Genomic DNA, 24,514 nt, shown 5'->3' on the forward strand with positions numbered 1-24,514 from the left:
GTCTTATCAAGTACATGAATAGGATGGGAATAGAGGGATATGGTCCCCGGAAGGGTAGGGGGGTTTAGTTAAGTCGGGCAGCATGGTCGGTGCAGGCTTGGAGGGCCTGTGCTGTAATTTTCTTTGTTCTTTGGCCTCCTTCTGTGCTGTAACAATTCTGTGATCCTTTGCTTCAGTTCCATTCACCTATCTTTACTCCACATCCCTTGCTTTCCCTAATGAAATAAACTATGAGAAAAGTTTAGAGATTATTAAGTCTAGAGAAGCAAGGTTAAAGAAGGATGAAATGAGAATACTTAAGTGTAAATTGTGAGACTGTTTGCCATCAAAGCAGTTTGGAAAATCACAGCAGTACATCTATAATCTTCCAATAGATGCAAACTGCATGTCACTGAATTTAATCTATGAAGTGTCAAAACGATATAGATATGAAGAACTCAGAACATGATGTTAAGGTAAATCAGGCCATAAGGACCAGATGGCAGCAATTAAATTAATAAAAGATTAATTTAAAACAAATATTATTAAGAAGCTTTTTAACTAAAAGATGCTATGAAGTTCGAATGATTTATGAGAAGAAGGTTCAAAATGTACCTAGATATTAGACTGGGTAAATTAAGCTTTAAAATAAGTCTCTTTGTATCTCAAAACTCTCAAACTGCTTCATATACAATAACTCAATGAGATGAGATATAATGAACCAAGTGGCCTTTTATGGTCCTTGATTTTACAGACGTTTTGACTTACAGGAGCGCATTTACTGGCAGAAGAAGGTAGAGCACATACAGAATCTGGAACAAGGAGATACAAATAAAGCAGAGCTAGAACAGGTTCTGAAAGAGATTCATGTTGAATATGAACAGCTCGCTAAAAGGAATAAAGAGGATATGGACAAATATAAGCAAAAGGTAGGTTTGGAAAATATAATTCAATATAATTAGCCTTCTGCCATTTGAAAGCATTGGCAGAATTTTACAGTCCCCTGCCAGTTGGTTTGCAGCGGGGGTTCCATAAAATTTTCTGGAGGATCCTTCTACTGTCTTCCCGATCTGTTCACAATTTTACAGGGGTGGAAAAAGGCAGCCCTCCCAAATCTTTGGATGGCAGAATGGTAATCCCCACTGCCTGTCAAAATTCTGCCCATGGAGTAGACCATTTAACTTTCAAGCCTGTTCTGCTATTTAGTGAGATCATGCTTAATTTGCAACCTAAGTCCACATACCTTTCTTTGGTTCACAACTATCAAATCTTAGTTATAAAATTGCAGAAGAGAATTCCCAACTTCTCGACTCCCAACCATTGAAAATAGTTTCTCTATCTACTCCATCAATATCTTGAAAACACTGAGCATCCCTTGGTCTTCTAAATTGCAGGGAATACAATCCTACTTTGTGTAAACTCATAATTTAACCTTGGGATCCAGGTATTATTCTGGTAAATCTAAATCGCCTATCCTCCAAGGCATATCCTTCCTAAGATCTGTTGCCCAATACTTCTCATAGAACTCCAGGTGTGGTTCAACCAAAGGTTTTTATAGCTGAAGCCTGATTTCTATCCTCTTGTATTCTAGTAATAGAAACATAGAAACTAGAAGCAGGAGTAAGCCATTCATTATGATCACAGCTGATCGTCAAATTCAATGTCCCCCACCACCGGGAACATTCTTTCTGAATCTACCCTGTCTAACCCTGTTAGAATTTTATAAGTTTCTATGAGATCCCCTCTCACTCTTCTAAACTCCAGTGAATATAATCCTAACCGACTTAGTCTCTCCTCATATGACAGATCTGCCATCCCAGGAATCAGCCTGGTAAACCTTCGTTGCACTCCCTCTACAGCAAGGACATCCTTCCTCAGATAAGGACACCAAAACTGCACAAAATACTCCAGATGTGGCCTCACCAATGCCCTTTACAATTGCAGTAAAACATCTCTATCCCTATACTCAAATCCTCTCGCTATGAAGACCAATATACCTGTTGCCGCCTTTACTGCCTGCTGTACCTGCGCACCTACTTTCAGCGACTGATGCACGAGGACACCAAAGTCTCGCTGAGTATCCACCTCGCTCAATTTACACCCATTCTACTAATAATCTATCTTCCTATTTTTGCAACCAAAGTGGATAACCTCACATTTATCCACATTATACTGCATCTGCCATGCATATGTCCACACACTCAGCCTGTCCTAATCACGCTGAAGCATCTCTGCATCCTCCTCACAGCTCACCATCTCACTCAACTTTGTATCATCTGAAAATTTGGAGATAATACATTTAGCACCCTCTTAATGTAAACAGTTGGGGTCCTAGCACAAATTCCTAAGGTACCCCACTAGTCACTGATTGCCAGTCAGAAAAAGACCCATTTATGCCAACTCTTTGCTTCCTATCTGCTTACCAGCTTTCTATCCATCTCAAGATATTACCTGGGCTCTAAATATAAGGGACAACATTCTGTTCTGTTTTGACTATTTTCTATACCCGTTCATGACACTTTAATGATCCGTGTATCTGAATCCCAAACCTTTTTGGTCTCCTTCGTTTCTAGACCCCCCACAACGAGTCCAAGCTTCTGCAGAAACATGCAATTTTACACACATTTTACACACTCCATCCGATTGATAAAGGCAAATTACTGCGGATGCTGGCATCTGTAACGAAAACAGAAATGCTGGAAAATCTCAGCAGGTCCTGGGCTTTGAATGCGGTTTGCATCCCTCACTTCCCCCGCCCCCCCCGCCCCGACATCATAGGGTCAGAACCACGGGGTGCAAGGCTGCCAAGGACAATTAGGTGACCAGCTACCCAGAGGGCATTCGGGGCATTTCTGTCAAATTTTGGGCTCAGTAGTAATGAGGGGCAACTGGCTTTGAGGGAGCCACAGGTGAGGAAAGAAGAACAGGAAGACAACATGAGCCAATCTATCAACAAAGGATCGACTGCCAAAAATAGAGCTACTTGGAGATGACTGAAGGACCAGTGCTGCAATCTCTTCTCATAGACATATGCCCTTGTCACTAAAGTCCTGCCTTCACTGTACTGGTCTCTCTGCTCTGCAAATGGCCATCAAAGTAACTGTGCATTTGAGCTGCTTTGTTTCCAAGGATCAGCTGTGGGACTAAGTGACATCTTAAAATTGGTTTTACACAACTGCATCTCCCTGGTCACTATGCTTCCTTTGCCAAAGCTGGACAACACAATCATTTAACAATGTACAACCTCACAAAGACAAGTGGTCTCCATCACTGGATTTCTCCAGGTTCAGAGTGTCATCAACTGCACCCATGTGTCACTGAGACACCCAGTGACTGGCCAGTGAGATCCGCCTGCAGGAATAGCATCACTCCCTCAACATCCAGTTGGTCTGTGATTACAAACCTTTCTTCTGTGTGCACTCACTATGTCTTGGCAACTGCCATGGCTCCTTCACCCTCCGCTAGTCCATTTTGCCTCACATCTTCACTCCAATCCTCCAGGTGCTTGAATGGATCCTGGAGAACAGGGAAATCCTTGGCAGAGGTGGCTATTAGCACCACTACAGGTGCCCAGAAAGAATTTACACAATCAATGCCACCTGATTGGCAGGGCAACCAGTGACCAGACCATCAAGCTTCTGAAAATGTGATTGCAGTGCCTGGACCGGTTAGGTGGTGGTTTCCAATACCTTCCTGCAAGGATCTTGGTCATTGCGGTAGTCTACTGCCCTCCAGAGAAGTGTGGACCTTGAGAAAGAGGAATCTCTGGAACACGACAGCTCATCGGTAGAAGATGAGTAGGTAAAAGATGAAAAGGCAGAGCAAGATGGCATGGGAGAGTGAAGTTCATTGCTGCACAACACAACAAGGTACTACTCTCTTACTGCCATCCTCTGGTTTAAAGGGACTCCTTTCTCTCCCTCACAGACTCAAGCATTAGATCCAGGTTGGCATTGATGATATGAACATTTGTCTTAGATTCCAGGTGTCCAGCTTTCCTACTCATTTCCCTCTGTTGCAGTGGAAAGCTTTCACACAAACCGTAAATCTCTCCCCCAGGATAGGCTTTGATCTGACTCGCCTCCATTCCTGCCCCACATTGGCTGTGTGGACAGGAGACCCGTCTCCCTATAAATTAATTCACCCTTGAGAAAATCTGAACTTTTAAGAGTTTCCCACAAGAGACAGGTTTCTGACCCAGAAATACACCCACCTCCTGTTTCCTGTTTCTGAAGTGAAAATTCAACCCCTTTTGGTGGAATTTTACAGCCTCGCTCATCCCAAAACCATAAGATTCTGCCCAAGGCCAACAGACCTTTCCACAGTTCCCCCTGTGCCCGCTCCGATTCCCATGGCGGGTGTGATGGTAAAGTTCCAGCCCATGTCTCAGTAATGATAACCGAGAATGGTTACAGTAATGATTATCATGTCATACCTCCAATTCATTCAATTTGTAACCTTAACCCTGTGTGATGGGATAAAGAACACGGAGATTATTCAGGCCTCACAACCTAACCTGTGCTTCCATTCTAATGTCTTATCCACACATTACTTCTTGCTCTCTCTTGGTTGAATTACTTTAAAGCTTTTAGTTTTTCCTTAACCTGCTGAGCCAAAGCACAATTTCTTCCATTAATGACCATCCGTCCGTCACAAGATTTAAGTGGATAACTGGTTGATGATTTTGCAATGTTCAATTTGCAATTCACCAGGATTTTGACACAATGACAATGAAAGAACACTAATTGTGTGATTCCCACTGCCTTCAGCTCCAGCCTGAATATCATCAAAATGCTGCAAGATGTGGGCAAAGACAGTCGTCACACGCACAATAGTCTTTGCCCACATGTTGCAACATTTTGACGACATCCAGGCTAGGGCTGAAGTCAGTGGGAATCACACTATTAATGTTCTTTGTGTCAGAATCCTGGAATTCCCTACATAACAGGACCCCATACATTCAACACATATAGCGTCAGAGGACACAAGCTCGTGCCACAGAGAGTTTGATGGATGGGAGCATGAGTCTGGCAGGTGGAGACCCGCTGTCTTCCTGCTTCCATCCTCCATGAAGTCTGTGGTGGGAGGGCCACTGGATGGCCTTAACTTGTAACAGCTTTTATAAGCACATATTAAAAGTAAGAGTGTAGCTAAAGCAACAGAGATGGGAGAACTTATCATGGGCAATGAAGGAATGGCAGAGGCATTCTGTCTGTCTTCACAGTAGAAGGGAGCAAATGCATGATAGGTAAATTTGCCGATGACACCAAGTAAGTAGAAGAGTAAGTTGTCAAGAGGTGGCAGAGAATCAGCAAAGAGATATCAACAGGTTAAATGAGTGAGCAGAAGTTTGACACATGGAGTGAGAATTTGATGTATGTGTGAAAATGTGAACTTACCCACTTTGGCAGGAGAATAGAAAAGCAGTGTACTATTTAAATGGACAGAGATTACAGAACTCAGTGGTACTGAGGGATCTGGGTGTTCTGACAGAATTTTACAGCACAGAAAGAGGCCCTTTGGTCTATCGTGTCTCCGCTGGCCATCAAGCACCTATCCTAATCCCATTTTCCAGCACATGGTCGTATCCTTGTGTGCTACAGCGTTTCAAATACTCATCTAAATGCTTCTTAAATCTTGAGGGTTCCCACATCTACCACCCTTTCAGGCAGTGCGTTCCAGATTCCCACCACCCTCTGAGGAAAAGGTTTTTCCTCAAATCCCTTTTAAATCTCCAGGTACAGCAAGTGATTAAAAGGAAATTGAAAAGTTGGAGTTTATTACAAGAGGAATGAAATATAAAATTGGGACATTTTACAGTAGTTGTAAAGGGTCTTGTAGAAACCACACCTGGAATACTGTGTACAGTTTTGGTCTCGTTATTTGAAAGAAAAATAATGTTAAAGTTTATTTATTAGTCACAAGTAAGGCTTACATTAACACTGCAATGAAGTTACTGTTAAATTCCCCTAGTTGCCACAGTCTGGCGCCTGTTCAGGTCAATGCACCCTAACCAGCACGTCTTTCAGAATGTGGGAGGAAACCAGAGCACCCGGAGGAAACCCATGCAGACTCGGGGAGAACGTGCAAACTTCACACAGACAGTGACCCAAGCCGGGCATCGAACCCGAGTCCCTGGCGCTGTGAAGCAACAGTGCTAACCACTGTGCTACTGTGCCGCCCCTTGCTTTAGAAACAGTTCAGAGAAGGTTCACTTGACCCATTCCTGGAATGAAGGACTTACTCCATGCTTATGTCTATTGGAGTTTAGATGAATGAGAAGTGATTAAATCCCCGCAGCGTGTTTTCTGGTGTAAGCCATTGGCCACTGGCTGGATCTTCCGGTCCCACCGATGTCTGTGGTGTTTTGCATGGCTCGCCCACCCACCACCAGGGAATCTGCCGCGGGGATCACCTTCGGCAGGACTGGAAGATTCCGCTGGCGGGAATGGCCAGAAAATTCCACCCATAAGATCTTGAAGGGACTTAAGGTGGATACCACGAGGATGTTTCCACTGGGAGAAGTGAGAATTAAGGAAATTGTTTAAGAATAAGAGACCTCTTTCCCTTTTAAGACTGAGATGATGAGAATTGTTTTCTTTCAGAGGGTCATTAGGATGTGAAATTTTCCTCTCTGGAGAGTAGTGGAGACTGGGTCATTGAATTTATTCAAGGCCTTGTTCGGCAGGCCTTTGGTAGACAGTGATGTCTGTCAAAAGTTATGGGAAGAAGTTTAACAACACCAGGTGCTGTTAAACTTCTTACTGTGTTTACCCCAGTCCAACGCTAGCATCTCCACATCATAAAAGTTACGGGGGGCAGACAGATAAGTGGAATTGAGATCACAGTATCCTGTGCTAGATAATCACAAATTTTCAATTTAGCTGAATTAAAATTGTGGCTTACCCTGTTACAGGCTACATTTCTCTTCCTGGAGTCTCTCTGTCTCTCAGGCTAGAGAAGGAGAGAATAAGTCTTGTTATATACCTCCTTATTCAGCAACAAAGAATCTAAGCTGCCTTTGAAGCTGTCAGAGTTGCCATCTTTTCTGAAATCTCTGACCTTTATATGGGAACTTGCTCACCTGTATGCCTGTTCAACTAAAGACCCCTGAAATTGTAATTCCAGCTCCCTACCTAGAATCAAACCTAATGAACTATACTGCCTAAAACCCAACACCGCTTGGAGAAATAAACAGGCTGATAGCCGATGCTCTAGTATCCAACAAAGGATTTATTTGATCATGAGTGTAAATTGCTATGGAATATATTGAATGGTTCTGATTTTTCTCATTCAGTTAGATAACCTGCTGACTGTATGGTAAGTAAACCTATATTTCTGTTGAAGTGCTTGTGAAAATCCAGATACTCTTTTATTACAAAGAATGAATAATATGTTTTCATATACAGTGCAATAATTTACTCTTGTTGCATTCACAGTTTGAGGAAGCAAACAATATAGCACTGCAAAATGCAAAGAAGGAACTAGACTGCTATCGTAAAGAGGCGAATGAGCTCAAATTGAAAGTAAGTGTCTTATCAGGTGGAATTTCTGTGATGTATTGATTTTGTTTGGTTGAGGTTACTGCTGCATGCCAACCCTCCCCCACTCATGGAATGTCTGGGTTCACAAAAGATTTTACCCATAGTTTATTGATGGATCACATTGTCACTCTGGTGACCTTTTGGATTCTCTCTCCTCCTCATCTTTTGTACATTGTTTACCAAAATGTATGTAAGTGTTTGTGTATGGGTGGTAAGAAACCTGAGGCTGGAAGGCAGACACACGCTCACCCTTTCACACCCATATGCATACACACTCACTCTGTCACATCTGTGTGTGTACACACACTCACTGTCTAGCTCACACACGCGCGCACACACACACTCTAACCCACATTCACCCACTCAGTCTCTCCTACGTGTGAGCCAGTCTCTTCCCCAAAATCCCCGCTGCAGCTCAGACCTCATCTCTCCTCCGGCACACTGGTCTCCTGAGCTCTGACGCTCTGGTTCACCCCGTCCCCCAGGCCCGCCAGGCCCCAGCACTCTCATTTGCCACAGGCCTCCGGCACTCTTGTATGTCCCTGGGCCCTGGCATTTTAACTGCTCCTGGGCCCCACACTCTTATCTGCCTTGGGGCATCAGCACTCTGGTCCTTCCCCAGGCCATGGCACTCTGGTTCTCCCCCACCCCGGGAACCAGCTGTCTGGTTCCCCCGAAAGAAAACCTCCCTCCCTCCAGCAAACTCACCCCCATTCGCTGCTCCTCCAATCACAGACTGCATCTCTTCCACATTTGATGCTAATTACAGAATACTACATTGCTGAAGAGGCCCTTCAGCCCATCAAGTCTGCACAGACACATGAAAGGCCCTGACCGGCCTAATCCCAGTTGCCAGCACTTGGCCCATAGCCTTGAATGTAATGGTGTGTCAAGTACTCATCCAGGTACATTTTAAAGGATGTGAGGCATCCCGCCTCCACCACCCTCCCAGGCAGCGCATTCCAGACCATCACAAAGAACAAAGAAAATAACAGCACAGAAACAGGCCCTTCGGTCCTCCAAGCCTGTGCCAACCATGCTTCCCGACTGAACTAAAACCTCTATCCTTCTGGGAACCATATCCCTCTATTCCCATCCTATTCATGTATTTGTCCAGACACCCCTTAAAAGTCACTATCAAATCCACTTCCACTACCTCCCCCAGCAGCGAGTTGTAGGCACCCACCACCCTCTGTGTAAAAAACTTGCCTCGTGCATCTCCTTTAAACCTTGCCCCTCGCACCTTGAACTTATGCCCCCTAGTAATTGACTCTTCCACCCTGGGAAAAAGCTTCTGACTATCCATAAGAACATATGAACTAGGAGCAGGAGTAGGCCATCTGGCCCTCGAGCCTGCTGCGCCATTCAATAAGATCATGGCTGATCTTTTTGTGGACTCAGCTCCACTTACCCGCCCACTCACCATAACCCTTAATTCCTTTACTGTTCAAAAATTTATCTATCCTTGCCTTAAAAACATTCAATGAGGTAGCCTCAACTGCTTTACTGAGCAGGGAATTCCACAGATTCACAATTCTTTGTGTGAAGAAGTTCCTCCTCAACTCAGTCCTAAATCTGCTCCCCCCTATTTTGAGGCCATGCCCCCTAGTTCTAGTTTCACCCGCCAGTGGAAACAACTTCCCTGCTTCTATCTTATCTATTCCCTTCATAATCCTATGTTTCTATAAGATATCCCCTCATTCTTCGGAATTCCAATGAGTATAGCCCCAGTCTATTCAGTCTCTCCTCATAAACCAACCCTCTCAACTCCGGAATCAACCTAGTGAATCTCCTCTGCACCCCCTCCAGTGCCAGTATATCCTTTCTCAAATAAGGAGACCAAAACTGTACACAGTACTCCAGGTGTGGCCTCACCAGCACCTTATACAGCTGCAACATAACCTAGCTGTGTTTAAACTCCATCCCGTTAGCAATGAAGGACAAAATTCCATTTGCCGCCTTAACTACCTGCTGCACCTGCAAACCAAACCACTTGGGGCGAAGGGGATCAAAGGATATGGGAGGAAGGTGGGTCAAGCTGTTGAGTTGGATGATCAGCCATGATCATAATGAATGGTGGAGCAGGCTCAAAGGGCCGAATGGCCTCCTCCTACTCCTATTTTCTATGTTTCTATCAGCCAGGAATGTGTTAGAACAGGCAAGTTTAGAGCTAACAAAAACATGGATAGGGACAATTATTTATTTACTTAATTAAAATGGTTTATGCTTACTCAAATTCCTCAGGCTCGGCACTGTCTTCACTTCCACAGATTTTTCTCTAAATTTAAGTTAGGCTCTGTAGCTCCTCCCTCTGGCGTGTTCTGTTTAAATGTGCCAGTTCTACAGTTCTCAGCCTCTGCTATGCTCTATTTTAATGGTCTGATTCTCCCCAGTGCACTGTCTCAGCTGCACTCTGTTCAACCTTTTTGCTTCTCCTGTGACGTTCTGCAGATCTTTTGTGTGGTGACTGTTGTTCAGGGCACTGAGAAATCACAGGATAGATGGGGAGGGATAGATGGAAATAGAGAGATGTTTTGATACCTCCAAAGTAACAGCTCTGATAATGCACCATTTCAGCAGCACTAGACTGGAGTTCCAGCACAAATTGATCCAAGGGGAAGAAATTCATTTGTTTATCTCATTGGAGTAAATCATGCAAGCCAAACCACCAGCAGTGCCTGCCCTGATGAATTGAATCTGAATTTTCCCCATAACCTTTTGCCCAGATGCTATAATCAGCTGACACCTAACTACTGGGTTCTCATCATCGATACTCGGTTAACAAACCTGTTTAGTGAAACTAATGTCACAGTTTTTGTCACTGTATTTGGTTAGATGGTAATAATGTATTTAACATATCCATAATTGGTGTATTTGAAATTACTATTTCTCAAAAGGATGAATTAATGAAGAACTCATTGCTAGAAAAGGACAAGGACATATACAGACAGAAAGAATGCAGTAAAGTACTGGAAAAAAGGATTGTACGCCATGCAAGTGAATATCAGGAGCTATTAAATGTAAAGACACAGCTTGAGCAAGAGATTGCTGCTTACAAAAACTTACTGGGTCAAGTGGAAAAGAAAGCAAGGTTAGTATTGACATTTCCTAGATCTGCTAAAGACATCAGCTGGACTTCATCTGTGGCTTTTTAAAATAATTGTTTTCTTATGAAAAAATGAGAGGAAATTGTTTCTGTGGTGTTAAACAGATGTACTTGGAATATCTTGTAGTTACAGATGTTCAAGGACTCCCCAGTGTATTGCCTCAGCCACATTCTATTTAAATGTTCTAGTTCTCCCTCAATCAGCGACTGACAAGGTGAGAGTGACAGCTTTTAAGATGAAGACAGCACAAGACAGAGTGTGGGCATCAAGAAACCCTGAATCCAGTGGGGTTTGGATGGAAACCCTTAAAGTAGCTGGCACAAAGGAAGATGTGGGTAGTTGTTGCTTGCCAATTATCTCTATTTCAGGACATCACTGCAAGAGCTCCTCAGGGCAGCGACCTAGCTCCAACTACCTTCAGCTGTTTCATCAATGGCCTCCTCTCCATTGTAAGAACAGAAATGATACAATGATGATTGTACAATGTTCAGCTCCATTCACAATTCCTCAGCGAATGAAACAATCCATCCGTCACGGCAGATGGTGGAACTTGAATTCAATAAAAATATCCACTGATGTCCATGAAACCATTGTCGATTGTCGGAAAACCCCATCTGGTTCACTAATGTCCTTTAGGAAAGGAAACCTGTCATCCTTACCTGGTCAGGCCTACATGTGACTCCAGAGCCATAGCAATGTGGTTGACTCTCAACTGCCCTCGGGCAACGAGGGATGGGCAATAAATGCTGGCCCAGCCAGCGACGCCCATGTCTCATGAATGAATTTTTAAAAAACAACATACTGGGGGCCATCATTGCCTAGAAAGAAACTTAACTGGAGCAGACGTATAAATACTGAGGCAACTGGAGTGGGTCAAAGACTGGATATTCTGCACCAAGTGATGCAGTTCTAGAAGGTGTAAATTAGTAGTGTAGTTGCCTGGATGCATGCAACTCCAACAAACACACAAGCTCAGTACTATCCAGAATAAAACAGGCCACTTGTTCAGCACCTTGTCCACAAGTTTAGCTATCTGCACCCTCCAAGAACAAAGCACTTTGGCAGCAATTTGTAGTAGCTACAGGAAACAGTTCCAACTTGCCGAGGATTATTTGACAGCAATTCCCAAACCTGCGACCTCCAGTGCTTGGAAAGTTAAAGACAACACTGCACAGGAAAACCATAACCTTCGAGTTCCATCCTGACAGATATAATTATCTAGAACATTCCACCATGCAGACTGCATCAGTTTTAGAAGAATGCCCACCGCTTTTTGAGAGTAATTAGCAATAGGAAATAAACATTGGCTTTGCCAATGACATCCAAATCTCAAATTATTTTAAAGCTGGTAATATTTACAGAAATTTATGTTCAATTTTAGATGCCACTTGTTTCAATTCCTTTCTCTAGTTTAATTGACAGACTAGTGGAACCAGCATACATGTGCATAGGGTGGGAACAAAACAACAATGGAAGGGCCAAGTTAAGGGCTAGTTGGCTGCAGGGCAGAATGAGCGATTGAAGGATACAAAGGAACAAACAGCAATAAACTGCGTAGATAATGGGAAGGGGAGCAGAAGAATCAATGAAACATCAGAATGAAATGTCTGAATCTAAAGGCTGATAGAATAGAGTCATGCGGCACAGAAACAGAACCTTCGGCCCACCATGTCAAACTGACCATTAATTACCAACCGATCCCATTTACACCATCCAAGAACTTCAGTGTAACCATCATTATATGTTGTCTGTGGAGATAATGTTTCGTACAACAGTGCCGCCACTTCCTGCCAATGTTTGAAGAATGTGCTTTTAAACCTAGTCTTGTGTTTTCCCTGAGTTTCTTTCAATGATCAATATGCATGAGCTGTGCTGGCTGCTCTTCGAATTGAGGGGGCATTCATTTCACATAAACTCAGTGCTCAGATGGATAATGTTCAGGTTTTATCTTTTGTATTTCTGCATAGAAGAGTCCAGTAGAACCACACAATGAACATCTCCAACAAGAGAGAACTCAACCATCTCCCCATGACATTCAATTGCATTACCATCACTGAATCCCCCACAGTCAACAACTGGGGGATTATCTTTGACCAGAAATTGAACTGAGTCAGCCATATAAATACTGTAGGGACAGGAGCAAGTCAGAGGTTGGAAATTGTGCAGTGAGTAACTCACCTGCTGACTCCAAAGTCTGTCCACCATCTACAAGCACAAGTCAGGAGTGTTTGATGGGATTCACTCTACTTGGCTGGATGAGGGCAGCTCGAACAATGCTCAAGTAGCTGGATACTGGGGAGGCAGTGGTGAAATTTGAATTCAGTTAAAAAAAAAACTGTAATTAAAAATGTTTAATGATGGCCATGAAACCATTGTCAATTGTCACAATTCACTAATGTCCATTAGGGAAAGATGTCTGTTGTCCTTATCTGGCCTACATGTGACACCAGATCCACAGCAATGTGGTTGACTTTTAATTGCCCTCAGGGATGGGCAACTAGTGATGCCCAATCCCATGAACTAATTTTAAAAACGCTATCTAGGACACAAGCAGCGCACTTGATTGACACCATACACCACCTTCAGCACTGTGGTAGCAACCTACATGGATGCACTGCAGCAAGGCTCCTTTCGACAGCACCTTCCAAACCCACAACCCTTACCAACAAAACACCACCACCTGCAAGTTCTCCAAGCCACACAACATCCTGACTTGGAACTATATAGCCACTCCTGCACTGTTGCTGGGTCAAAACCCTAAAATCCCTAATAGCACTGTGGATGCCTCTATATCACATGGACTGCAGCGATTCAAGAAGGCAGCTCACCACCACCTTCTCAAGGGCAATTAGGGATGGGCAATAAATGGTGGCCTAGCCAGTGACACCCTGTTACAGAATTTTTAAAAATTTCTGTCAGATGTTCAGGGCTCAGATCTTCACACTCTCTGATTTTTGGTTGGGGTCTGCTACACCAGGTTCCTGTTTATTTTCACATCTACCTCATTTGTCCAGAATTACTTCCATCCATCAGCAGCAGTATCCGACTTTAAATAAGGCAGTGATGATAATGCCATCATAACTTAGACTCTGCTATCTGCTTTCTATGAACTCGGAGGTGTGGCCTCATGTAGACTGCATAAATATTCTTGAGGTAAGTAAATGGAAGGTTGCTGTGAAAATTATTTTTGAAGCTGCTGTTTTAAATCCTTCAAAATCTTGTTTCCCATCAGTGATAAAATTGGGTGTTAGGTCTGTCTGAGTTGTCCCATTAATCAGAGAAAAAATGCTTTGCATTAGTGGAACGTTTGCATTTCCCACATTAGGGCCACAATTCTCCCGAATGATTTCTAGGTGCTGCCGCCAGCTGAAACATCAGTGTGTTTCCCGCTGGTGCCGACAGTGTTACTGAGGTGGGATTCAACCACTTTAAAACTGAAGAAAATACTCCAGCGTGAATCACAGTGGGCCAAACGCACCAGGAGGGCGAGGTTCCTGAATCGGCAGTCAGCTGTTCAGTTGACGTTCAAGAAGGCTTCCTGCTTTTCCTTCTCTCAGAATAACTGAAGGAAGAATAACCCAATCTCACATTAATGCAGGAAGCATTTCATCCTAGATCTTTTACGAGACCAATCCTTTGGAGTTATATCTGAGGAATTACCTCTGACAGTCTCTACTGCAGCAAGAACCTAGAAAAAACGATTGCAGCCTGGAACTGAACCACTGCCCAAAAATTTAGTTCATTACAAGACTAATTAGATGTCCCACGCAATGTCCATTTAAAATGTGGGATATAAACTGCATCAAACCTGTAGTTTTTCACCATAAAGTTAAAGTTTATTTATTAGTCATAAATAAGGCTCACATTAACACTGCAATGAAGTTACTGTGAAATTCCCCTAGTCACCACACTCCGGCGCCTGTTCGGGTCACTGCACCCTAACCAGCACGTCTTTCAGACTGTGGGAAGAAACCGGAGTACCCGGAGGAAACCCATGCAGACACGGGGAGAAGGTGCAAACTCTGCACAGACAGTGACCGAAGCTGGGAATCGAACCCAGGTCCCTGGCGCTGTGAGGCAGCAGTGCTAGGTGCCACCGTGCTACCCAACTGCATCTCAATGGTTCTGTCTTTCACACAAACCCATGATAATAGAATGAGATGTGTTTCTGAAATTGTACCTAGTGCAGGAGCATCAGGGTGGCACAGCACACTAGGGTTTTGAGTTTGTACACAGTAAAGCAGAGATATAAATTAGCAAATATAACGCCTCATGAGTTTCCAATCTCATCTAATCATTGGAAGGCAAACACTCCCCCCACACAGGGAGGGAGAGCGACCCGGATACCAGCCCTTGCATATCTCCTGGTGACCAGCTGCCCACATCTCCCTTGTAGATGCTGAAAATGATGAGAAAACCACCCTGGCACAGCACCTTATCATGTCTCAGAGTGCTGATGAATTACATTGAAATATTATGAACAGTTCTTAAGAATTTTGATGAGGAGACAGCAAAATCATGCAGGAAGTCTCTCGTTCACAGTTTTCACATGTAGGATCTGGTATGTTTGTTGAGTGTGGTATTGTCAGAATTCTACGGTCAATTTCAATCCAAGAGAGCTACAACAAAAGTCAGGCTTGTGAAACACCAAATAAGCCAATGTTCAAATGGACAAGATTCTGCATCCTCATCCCATATATCAATGACAGAATTATTTGGATGTCTTATTGAACTATTATGAATGGTCCTTCTGAGAGTCTCAATGCATCAAGTGCGGAAATTGGCTATAGATTTATCGGAAACATAGAGTAGGCAGCCATTCAGCCCATCAGATGTCTGCTGGCTGAAAGAGATTCATTTTTCAGCCTTGGCAGTAGCCCTGTAGATCATAGTACTGTTAATGGATGTGCTTTAGATACTTTCTGCTTCCACTTCCCCCCTCTTCAGCAGATCAAAGAGGGGATTAGCTAGGGTTTGTTTACACAAGGAACTGATGATCCATTATCTGCTAAAAGCTTTTCTGACTGACAGCTCCAGGGCTGCTCCAAGACCGCAAGCAACTACAAAGGATCATGAATGAAGCCCAGTCCATCACTCAAACCTGCCTCCCATCCATTGACACTGTCTGTACTTACCGCTGCCTCAGAAAAGCAGCCAGCATAATCAAGGACCCCACGCACCCTGGGATGTGTCTCTGTTCCACCTTCTGTCGGGAAAAAGATACAAAATTCTGAGGTCACAAACCAACTGACTCAAAAACAGCTTCTTCCCTGCTGCTGTCAGACTTTTGAATGGACCTACCTCGCATTCAGTTGATCTTTCTTGTGATGTCAGTGTACTTGTAGGAATTTTTTTTTTCTGCAGCTCACAGCTTCAATGGGCTCATGATCACAACTTTATGTGATGTCATTATTGGGAGGAGAAAACTGTGGGCAGGTCAGGTGACAGGGATTGTTTTCAGTTTCGTTTTGGCTCCAGTGTTAGAGGCAGTCTTAGAAGCAAGCTGGAAAAGAAGTCTCTTTCTCTCTCGGCTTTGCTTTGAAAATTTTACTAGTTAGCTGAAAGAAGGGCTTGTTGCCATGCTGCAGTAAAGAATCTGTGCTTTGGTGTTTTGGGGAACTGATATGACTGCAGCCTGCTCTGAGTTTTCAAGATCATTTGAAATCAGCATTCAACCCACGGAACTAGATTCCAGTATTAAGCGAGCTTTAGCCTGTACAGTGATAAATCTGTTTTAATCGTTTATTGGATCTTTGTTTTAACTGGAACACATTAGAGACATTCATTAAGAGTTATACATTATAGTGGTTGTTTTGTTTCTTGTTTGTAATTGGTAAAGGTTCTTGCTGACTTTCTTACTATACATGTTAACTATATTCTTAAATATGCTTTGTTTGATGAAAGCTCCCTACTGGGTCCTTTGAATCACACCTGAAGGACTCGCCAAATTCAAGGTGCAAAACTTATGATTCAGGCGGGCTTCATAAAACACTTTGGAGGTTCTAACCTGAACCATAACAGTCTCTACACCCTAGCTATGACTGCAACACTACATTCTGCACTTTCTCGTTTCCTTCTCTATGAATGGTATGCCTTGTCTGTATAGCGCGCAAGAAACAATACTTTTCACTGTATACTAATACATGTGACAATAATAAATCGAATCAAAAAGGGCAGATCAAACGATTAATTACTGATACAATCAGTTCACATTCCATTAAGCTTGAAGTGCTTCCTCTTTTCACCACCCCTATTCTGTCTGGCCCCATTTTTTTGCATTGCATTTTTTTCAAGTCTCTGACCCTAAAACGCAGATGTGCTTTCTAAAAATATTCATTGGCTCTTCAGAGCTGCTGGGGCTGATTTATGCTGGAAAGGGGTCTCTCCCTAATGAAATTGAATGCTCCTGTCCATCAAAGCATTTCAAAACTGTTTCAGAGCATCTGGGGCTCTGGCAGTGGCAAAGTAGCCCATGGGCACAGTTGGAGGCAATACTTACTGCCTTGTCCCCACTCAGAGTCCACAGTGCCAGGTCCCCAATCATCAGCACCAGGACTAACTGGCACCCACGGCTGTTCCTGCTTGGGGGGGGGAATGCGAGCATCCGTTGAATCAGGCTTCCAGCCCGCTAATTGTATCCAGATGTATTCAAATTAGTTCTCATCAGGCTCTTGCCCTCTCTGGACCAGAACTTGATCTGGCCAGGTGTAGCGGGCCACAAGACTTGCAATGGGTCTGGTCTGTTCCTATTTCTTCTGCTCTTATGATAAAACAGTAATAAAAACTGTTTTACGTATCTAATTACTATGGCTGGGGTGTTTTGCCTCCCTACCTCCCCTGTGGCGAGTTTCCAGCAACTGAGGCAGGATGCTCAGTGGCAGTTTGTCAATGGTCATTTGTTTTGCTGGCCTTGCTACCAGACCAGAAGATCCCACTGGCGGGAAGAATTGGAAAACCCGGCCTGCATCTTCCATGTTTCTGTTCCCAAAGTACTGTCCGAAAATGATGCCAGGAGCTGTTAGGGTTTGATCAAACAATTCCTGGACAATTGGCGATTCCAAACAGTAGATTTCTGGATTAGAGAGATTACGGTATAGTTCACTCTCTTTGCTTTATAATTACATTTTTATTTGTCCTTGGGATGTGAGCATCACTTGCAAGACCAACATTTTTGTCCATCCCTGAGAAAGTTTTGGTGAGCTGCCTTCTTGAAGCACTACAGGCCACTGTGGGTTTGCCTACAGTGCTGCTATAGAGGGAGTTCTGAATTTTAACCCAACAACAGTGAAGGAAGAGCGATATAGTCAGAATGGTGCGTGACTTGAAGGGGAACTTGAAGGTGGTGATGTTCACATGTCTGCTGTCCTTGTCCATTTAGGTGGTAGTGATCACAGGTTGGAAGGTAATGACAAAGAAGTCTCAGTGAGTTACTGAAGTGCATATTATAGATGGTACACATTATATCAATAGTGTGGGGAATGAATGTTTAAAGTAGTGGATGGGGTGCCAATCAAGTTGGCTACTTTGTCTTGATGGTGCTGAGGTGTTCGGATGTTGTGGCTTGTGCCTTAGATGATGGAAATCCTTGGAGGCTAAGGAGGCGAATTATTCATTTTTAAATTCACATCAACATAACTTACTTAACTGAACTGTGGAACTGCTCATCTAACCTTGGAGGCTCAGATGAAGATGAGGAATTCGACAGTGACAGTCGGTAAGAAATTCCCAGTAACCAACATTGTAATATATTATTGGGATAATTTTCCCATTGAATATAATGCTTGGCTAAAATAGCACACACACAAATGTGCTACAAGTGCATTTGGTGCTTACAGCTGAAATTAATCAGTCACAAAAATATTCCTCTGTTGTGCTTGTGTATGTTTTTATTTCTTTAAATTGTTCTTTTTTTAACGTTTTTGTTACGTATTGAGCAATTTTTGGAAAGGTTATTGTCCTAAGTCTTCGAAAAAGACAAAGTAAATTCCGGTCTGGTGTTTTTAACAACCCATTTGTTAAACTCCCTCCTGTGGTCAACAAACAAAGGTGGTCAGTGGAGGTGACTTACAGAATGAAATGCCTTCAGTTTGGAAAAGTATTTTTAAAGGTAAAATTACTGTTGTGATTCCGTGGGGGGTTGCTAGAGGTACCCATCATGAAAGATAATAATGTGAAGAATGAGAAAAAACTAACTCAAAAGTCATTAACCTGACGTTGTAGTAAATGTGATCAACTTTAAAATTAACTGAATGTTATTGCTTTCCAGGGACTATACCTCTCAGCCCTCTATCACTGATAAAGGTACGTATTAAATAAGAAAGCATAATTCACAACATCAGCTCCTGTAATGCATTGACCACACATAACTGGAAGTAGCCAGGATGGTTTGTAAATTGAAGCTTTCTGAAATCTGAAACCAATACTAAATTAGCTGGACAGCTAAAGTCTGGCGTACTATACCTACTGTTGTTTACATGGGATTGTTCTCCCTGGAAAGACGGAGGCTGAGGGGGCAACCTGAGAGGTGTAGATAGGGTGAACAGTTGGAAGCTTTTTCCCAGGGCAGAAATGACAATTACAAGGGGGCAGAAGTTCAGGATAAGGGGGGAAAGGATCAGGGAGATGTGTGGGGGAAGATTTTTTATGCAGAGGGTGGTGGGGGCCTGGAATGCACTGCCAAGTGAGGTGGTTGAGGCAGTTACATTAGTTACATTTAAGACTTATCTTAATAGGCATATGAACAAACGGGCAATAGAGGGATGTAAGCGATTGGTTTAGATAGGTAAATGTGAGCGGCGCAGGCCTGGAGGGCCAAAGGCCCTGTCCCTGTGCTGTACTTTGTTCTTGTTCCAGGTTAGATATTGTCCCAAAATCACTGCGAAAGATTAAATCACATCAATTAGCATTAACCGAGCGTACTGAGTACGGATACTGTCATTATAGCATCAATAAATATTTTTGGTTTGCATCCTTTGAGACTTGGTAGCTTTCCCATCAGACCACTCCTTGGTTAGGCAATTAAAGGGCCCCATTATGCAAATACTACCCTGTCCTCGGGTCCTTTGTAACTTGTTCACAGTGTTCCTCATTTTATCAAACCTGTTGACCTGGAGCCTGTAACAGATACCAGTAATCATGCAGTGGACAGGAGACTTTGCTGTACCAGTAAAGACACAATGATCACAAACATAATATCAAAGCTGCACTAGCAGCGAGGTACTAATGTATAAAACAGATAGAACAATTCATGTTAAAGATTACTGTCTGAATTCCAAATCCAAATATCAGATAAGCATTTCCAGTAAATTTTATTAAATGAATAACAGAATGAATAATTGTTGCCTTTCAGAAGCTGAGCCTAGAGACACAACTGAGACATGCATAATGTCTTCATCTGATGAAGACAAAGAATCCGAGGTAAGAAATTAAAATTACACAGTGACTGACTCAAAGGGCCCGATTTTACCATTGCGTCGCGCCCGAAAACGGGCGCGGTAAAGTCGGATGTGAGGCCATTAACCCAATCTGCCCATGTCCGCGCAGATGGCCAATTTATTGAGACCCAGGAATGGACACGATCCGATTTTTCACACAGAGGGTGGTGGGCGAGTGGAATCGGCTGCCGTCAGTGGTGGTGGAGGCGAACTCAATAGGGTCTTTTAAGAGACTCCTGGATGAGTACATGGAGCTTAATAGGATGGAGGGTTATAGGTAGGTCTAGAAGGTAGGGATGTGTTCGGCACAACTTGTGGGGCCGAAGGGCCTGTTTGTGCTGTAGTATTTCTATGTTTCTAACGGCGATTTAAATGTATTTGCATGTATTTCAATTGAATTAATGAACTGCCCACCCAACTTTATCAGCATTTCCCCCTTTACCACCGCGTTTGCCAATCCGGAACCGCGCCGTAATGGACCTGCTGAATAAAAGTCTGAATCGGGCGCTCCAGCTGCTGAAGAGACGAATTCAGAGCTTCCAACGGTTCTCTGACTCAGATCCGTGGGGGGTGAGGGGGGTGGGGGGGGCAGGTCTGATCATTCTTTGTTGAGGGGGGGGGGGGGGGGAGGAGGGAGGCCCGATCATTGTCTGTTGGGGGGGGGGGGCGATCGTTGTCTGGTGGGGGGGGGGGTGGGGGAGAGGGCCGATCGTTGTCTGGTTGCGGGGGGTGGGGGTAAGGGAGGCGGGCCAGATCATTCTCTGGTGAAGGGGTGGGGAGGGAGGAGGAGGCGGGTCAGATGTACCTCTGGGGGGAGGGGGGAGAGGAGGAGTGAGGCCAGATCATTCTCTGGGGGGGGAGGAGGGAGGCAGGTAAGATGTATCTCTGGTGGGGGGGGGAGGACGGGGGAGGCAAGGGGTCCACTGCCACTATGCGGGCGATCGGTGGGGGAGGGGGGGGGTGGAGGGTGATGGGGGGGGGGGGGGGGGGGCGCAATCGGCCTGGGTAGTAGGGCGGGGGGGTGGAATAAGGGGGTCAGTGATGTCGGTGAGGGCCAGTGCTCCTGCTTTTCGCTCCCGGGCCGCTTGATCTGCTTTTTGCGGCTCGGGAGCAATCTGACACAGGCGCGCTTTTTCAGATTATTTTTTTCTAATTGCGCATGCGCAGTTCAGTGCTCCGATTGTTTCGGGCACGCTAAGCCCCGCCCACAGCGCAATGCGGACCCGCGATGTTTTTGTCAGGCTGAGTGCGTATGGGGGCGCCGGAAAGCAGATTTCCAAGTCGGATTTGAATTACGCCCAGATTCAGCACTTAGAATGAAAATGGTAAAATCAGGCCCATAGAGTTGCTGAACTGCAGTCTGAGTTTCAGACATTGTGGGGCAACAGTAAAGTGGAGAGTTACCTTTATACCAGAGCACATTCACATCCTAAACAAGGTAGGACTAGCGAGGGCAAGAAGGTGTGACTGCAGGTTAGTCAGACATAGGGACCCAGCATGTGGTAATGGAGGAGCCTCAACCCTTGACTTTGACCAACAGATACAAGATAATTGCTACCTGGGTGGATGAGAACAAGGACTTCAGGGTAGATAATCAAACTAACTGTTGCATCATGGTGCAGAATGCCATTCAGGTGCTGAGGGGGGACAGGATTGCGGTAGTGATAGGGCACAGGGTAGATTGCAGCCATGATAAGAAATCCCAGAGATTGTGTTCTGGTATGAAGGTGGCGGGGGAGAACTGGCTAAGATTGATTGGGTAAATAGACTGAAAGGAATGGAGGTAAATCAACAGTGGGAAACATTTAAAGAAACAATTCAAAATATTCAACAAGAATACTTTCTATTCAAGAACAAAAACTCAGCAAGAAAGACCCATCAGTGCCTCATTCAGGAAGTTAAGGATAGTATTAGATTAAATAAGGGGCTTACAATATTGCAAAAAACAGCAGCACGTTCGAGGACTTGGAATGTTTTAGAAACCAGCAAAGGGCTGCCAAAAATTTGATGAGGGAAAAAAACAATGATGAGAGTAAAGAATAAATTGTAAGAGCTTTTCTAAACAGAGAAAGAAGATGAGAGTAGCTCAAGTTAACATTGGTCCATTAGTGTCAAAGACAGAATAAATTATCATGGGGAATGAGGAAATGGCAGAGGCATTGAGCAAATATTTTCTGGTTGGAATTTTCCAGCCGTTCACACCAGTGGGACCTTCCAGTCCCGCTGACAGCACACCCCCGCCATGGGTTTCCCAATGGTGAGGGGTGCATTCAACCCCCTTGACCACAGCGAGACCAGGAGATCCCGTCGCCAGCCAATGGCAGGCCGTCTCTGCCGCCCAATGGCAGGCCTCCTCCGTTACCGCGAAAGACGCAGCGCTCTACGTGGAAAATCCCACCCTGTGTCTGTCTTCACAGTAGAAAACAAGCTTCTATTCCAGAAATAGACTGTAAATTAAGGGTTAAAAGAGAGAGGCAATTCGGGAAATGAAGATTGACAGAGAAAAGGAACTGTAAAAACTTAAGGGACTAAAATGCGACAAACGCCCTGGTTTGATGAGCCTACACCCTCGGAGATAGCTGCAGGATTAGTGGATGCGCTGGCTGTGAATTTCTGCAACCCATTGAACTCGGGAACAGTCCTACCAGCTTGGAAGTTGGCAAATGTTACTCTACTTTTCAAGAAAGGAGGGAGATGGAAAACAGGAACTCCAGGCCTGTCAGTTGTTGGGAAATTGTTAGAATCTATTCAGGAAGTCCTAGAGGCCAGTTAACCTGAACATCTGCCATAGGGAAAGTGCTAGAATCCATTATTAAGGAGCTTATAGAAGGATACTCAGAAATCCACAATGTGATCCAGCAGAATCTTTAGACTTGTTTCTTCCCGTGCACCCCAGCCAGCCTCCCACTTTCTACCGTATTTAAACGTGAGATCATCCAAAACACTGGCTCCCAGTTAAGCAACCTCTCATTTTAAAATTCCCATCCTTCTTTTCAAATCCTTCCATAACTTCACCCCTCTTTATTTCTGCAATCTGCTCCAACCCCACAGCCCTCTGAGGTTCCTGCACCGAGCTAACTAATTCTGGCTTCTTGAGAATCGGCAATGCCAATCACTCCACCTGTAGCTGTACAGTCAGCTGACTGCGCCTGAATCTCTGTAAGTTGCTCCCCAGATCTCACTATAACCTCCTCAATAGGATAATCCTTAAAGCTTATTTCTTCGACCAAGTTTTTGGTCATCTGTCCGAGTTTGTGTCTCAGTATCAGACTTTACATTAGAACAGCACAGTGAAACACTGTGGGATTTTCTATGACAATAAGGTGATATAAATACAAGTTGTTCTTGTGAAGGAGAAATTTATTGAGGTTTTTAAACTGATTTACTGATTGACTGGAAGCCATTGAGTATGTGACATTAAGATTCAAGACCTAAAATAGATAAAAGTAACAATGTTCTACATCAGTTGGAGTTTGGTGATTGGTTAGAAAATCCTGGCCTTGGGTTTGAGCTGAGGACACGTGTTGCACATATATTTACTCAGAGAAAACTGAAAAAACTGACTATAGTTGAGAATTGTACCTTTTTATAACTGAGTCTTTGGTAAATTACAGAATTGTAAACGGCAGTGCAATCTATGAATGACTAAGATTTATTTGGGTAAAAGAAATCATGTGAAGCTCACCTTCAGTTCCCGGGGTAGGCTGGGCTCCTCGGAGGGAATATACTTTCATAAAATTGGTCACAATTACTTATAATTCATTTATTCCAATTCTGTTTCCTGCAGGAGAATGAAGACTTGTGCGCCCTTGATCAAGATTAACGGTCGAAAATGGAATGGCAAGCAGATCCGAGTGCCTTCCATAGGTTCACAATTACATTGTAAAAAAATTGCTCTAATTCTAATTACACCAGAAATTCACATGTTTCACTGTTAGATTACTTGAATAAATAAGTTAATGACCACCAAATATGATATCAGGCACGCTAAGTGCTAATTGTCTGAGAAATTCATTTTTATTTAATGGTAATGACTTTAAGTTTTAATTTTTTCTGTTTGTGAGAAATGCACTCCATTTTTAAGACAGTTTCTTGTATTTTACACTTACTGTAAAAGTCAACTCCAGAATTAAAAATTAAAGTGCCAAAGTTTCTGCCCCTAGTGAGACAAAGTCAGCGTAACCTCAGCAGTCAGAAGCCAGAGATCACAGCTGCCAGTATGGCCATATATTCCATCATTTGTGCCCTAGCAACACTGGGCATCAAACTGTATCCCTCACATCCACATTACTAAGGACCACAAGCAGCAGGGAACCATCAGTCTGATGACCTGCAAGCATTCTGTATGTTTTTCAATCTTCAACTTTCTTAGTGTTTATTAAATTTGGGCAACATTTTACAGGATAGGAAAGTAGCTAACATTACCATCTTGTCTAAGTTAAGGCTAAGA

The 24,514-nt window shown here is 43.7% G+C and overlaps 1 protein-coding gene across 1 annotated transcript; it reads left to right on the forward strand.

Moving 5' to 3' along the window:
• Positions 1 to 444: 444 nt before the first annotated feature.
• On the forward strand, positions 445 to 24,033 carry LOC144504108 (uncharacterized). The gene is made up of 8 exons (XM_078229285.1): positions 445 to 455; positions 734 to 908; positions 3,715 to 3,765; positions 7,419 to 7,505; positions 10,421 to 10,614; positions 18,897 to 18,931; positions 19,980 to 20,047; positions 23,852 to 24,033. Exons 1-8 carry the CDS (start codon positions 445 to 447, stop codon positions 23,885 to 23,887), a joined length of 657 nt encoding a protein of 218 aa, XP_078085411.1. The 3' UTR covers positions 23,888 to 24,033.
• Positions 24,034 to 24,514: the final 481 nt, after the last annotated feature.

This window comes from Mustelus asterias, chromosome 14 (assembly GCF_964213995.1).
Source record: "Mustelus asterias chromosome 14, sMusAst1.hap1.1, whole genome shotgun sequence".
Taxonomy (NCBI): domain Eukaryota; kingdom Metazoa; phylum Chordata; class Chondrichthyes; order Carcharhiniformes; family Triakidae; genus Mustelus; species Mustelus asterias.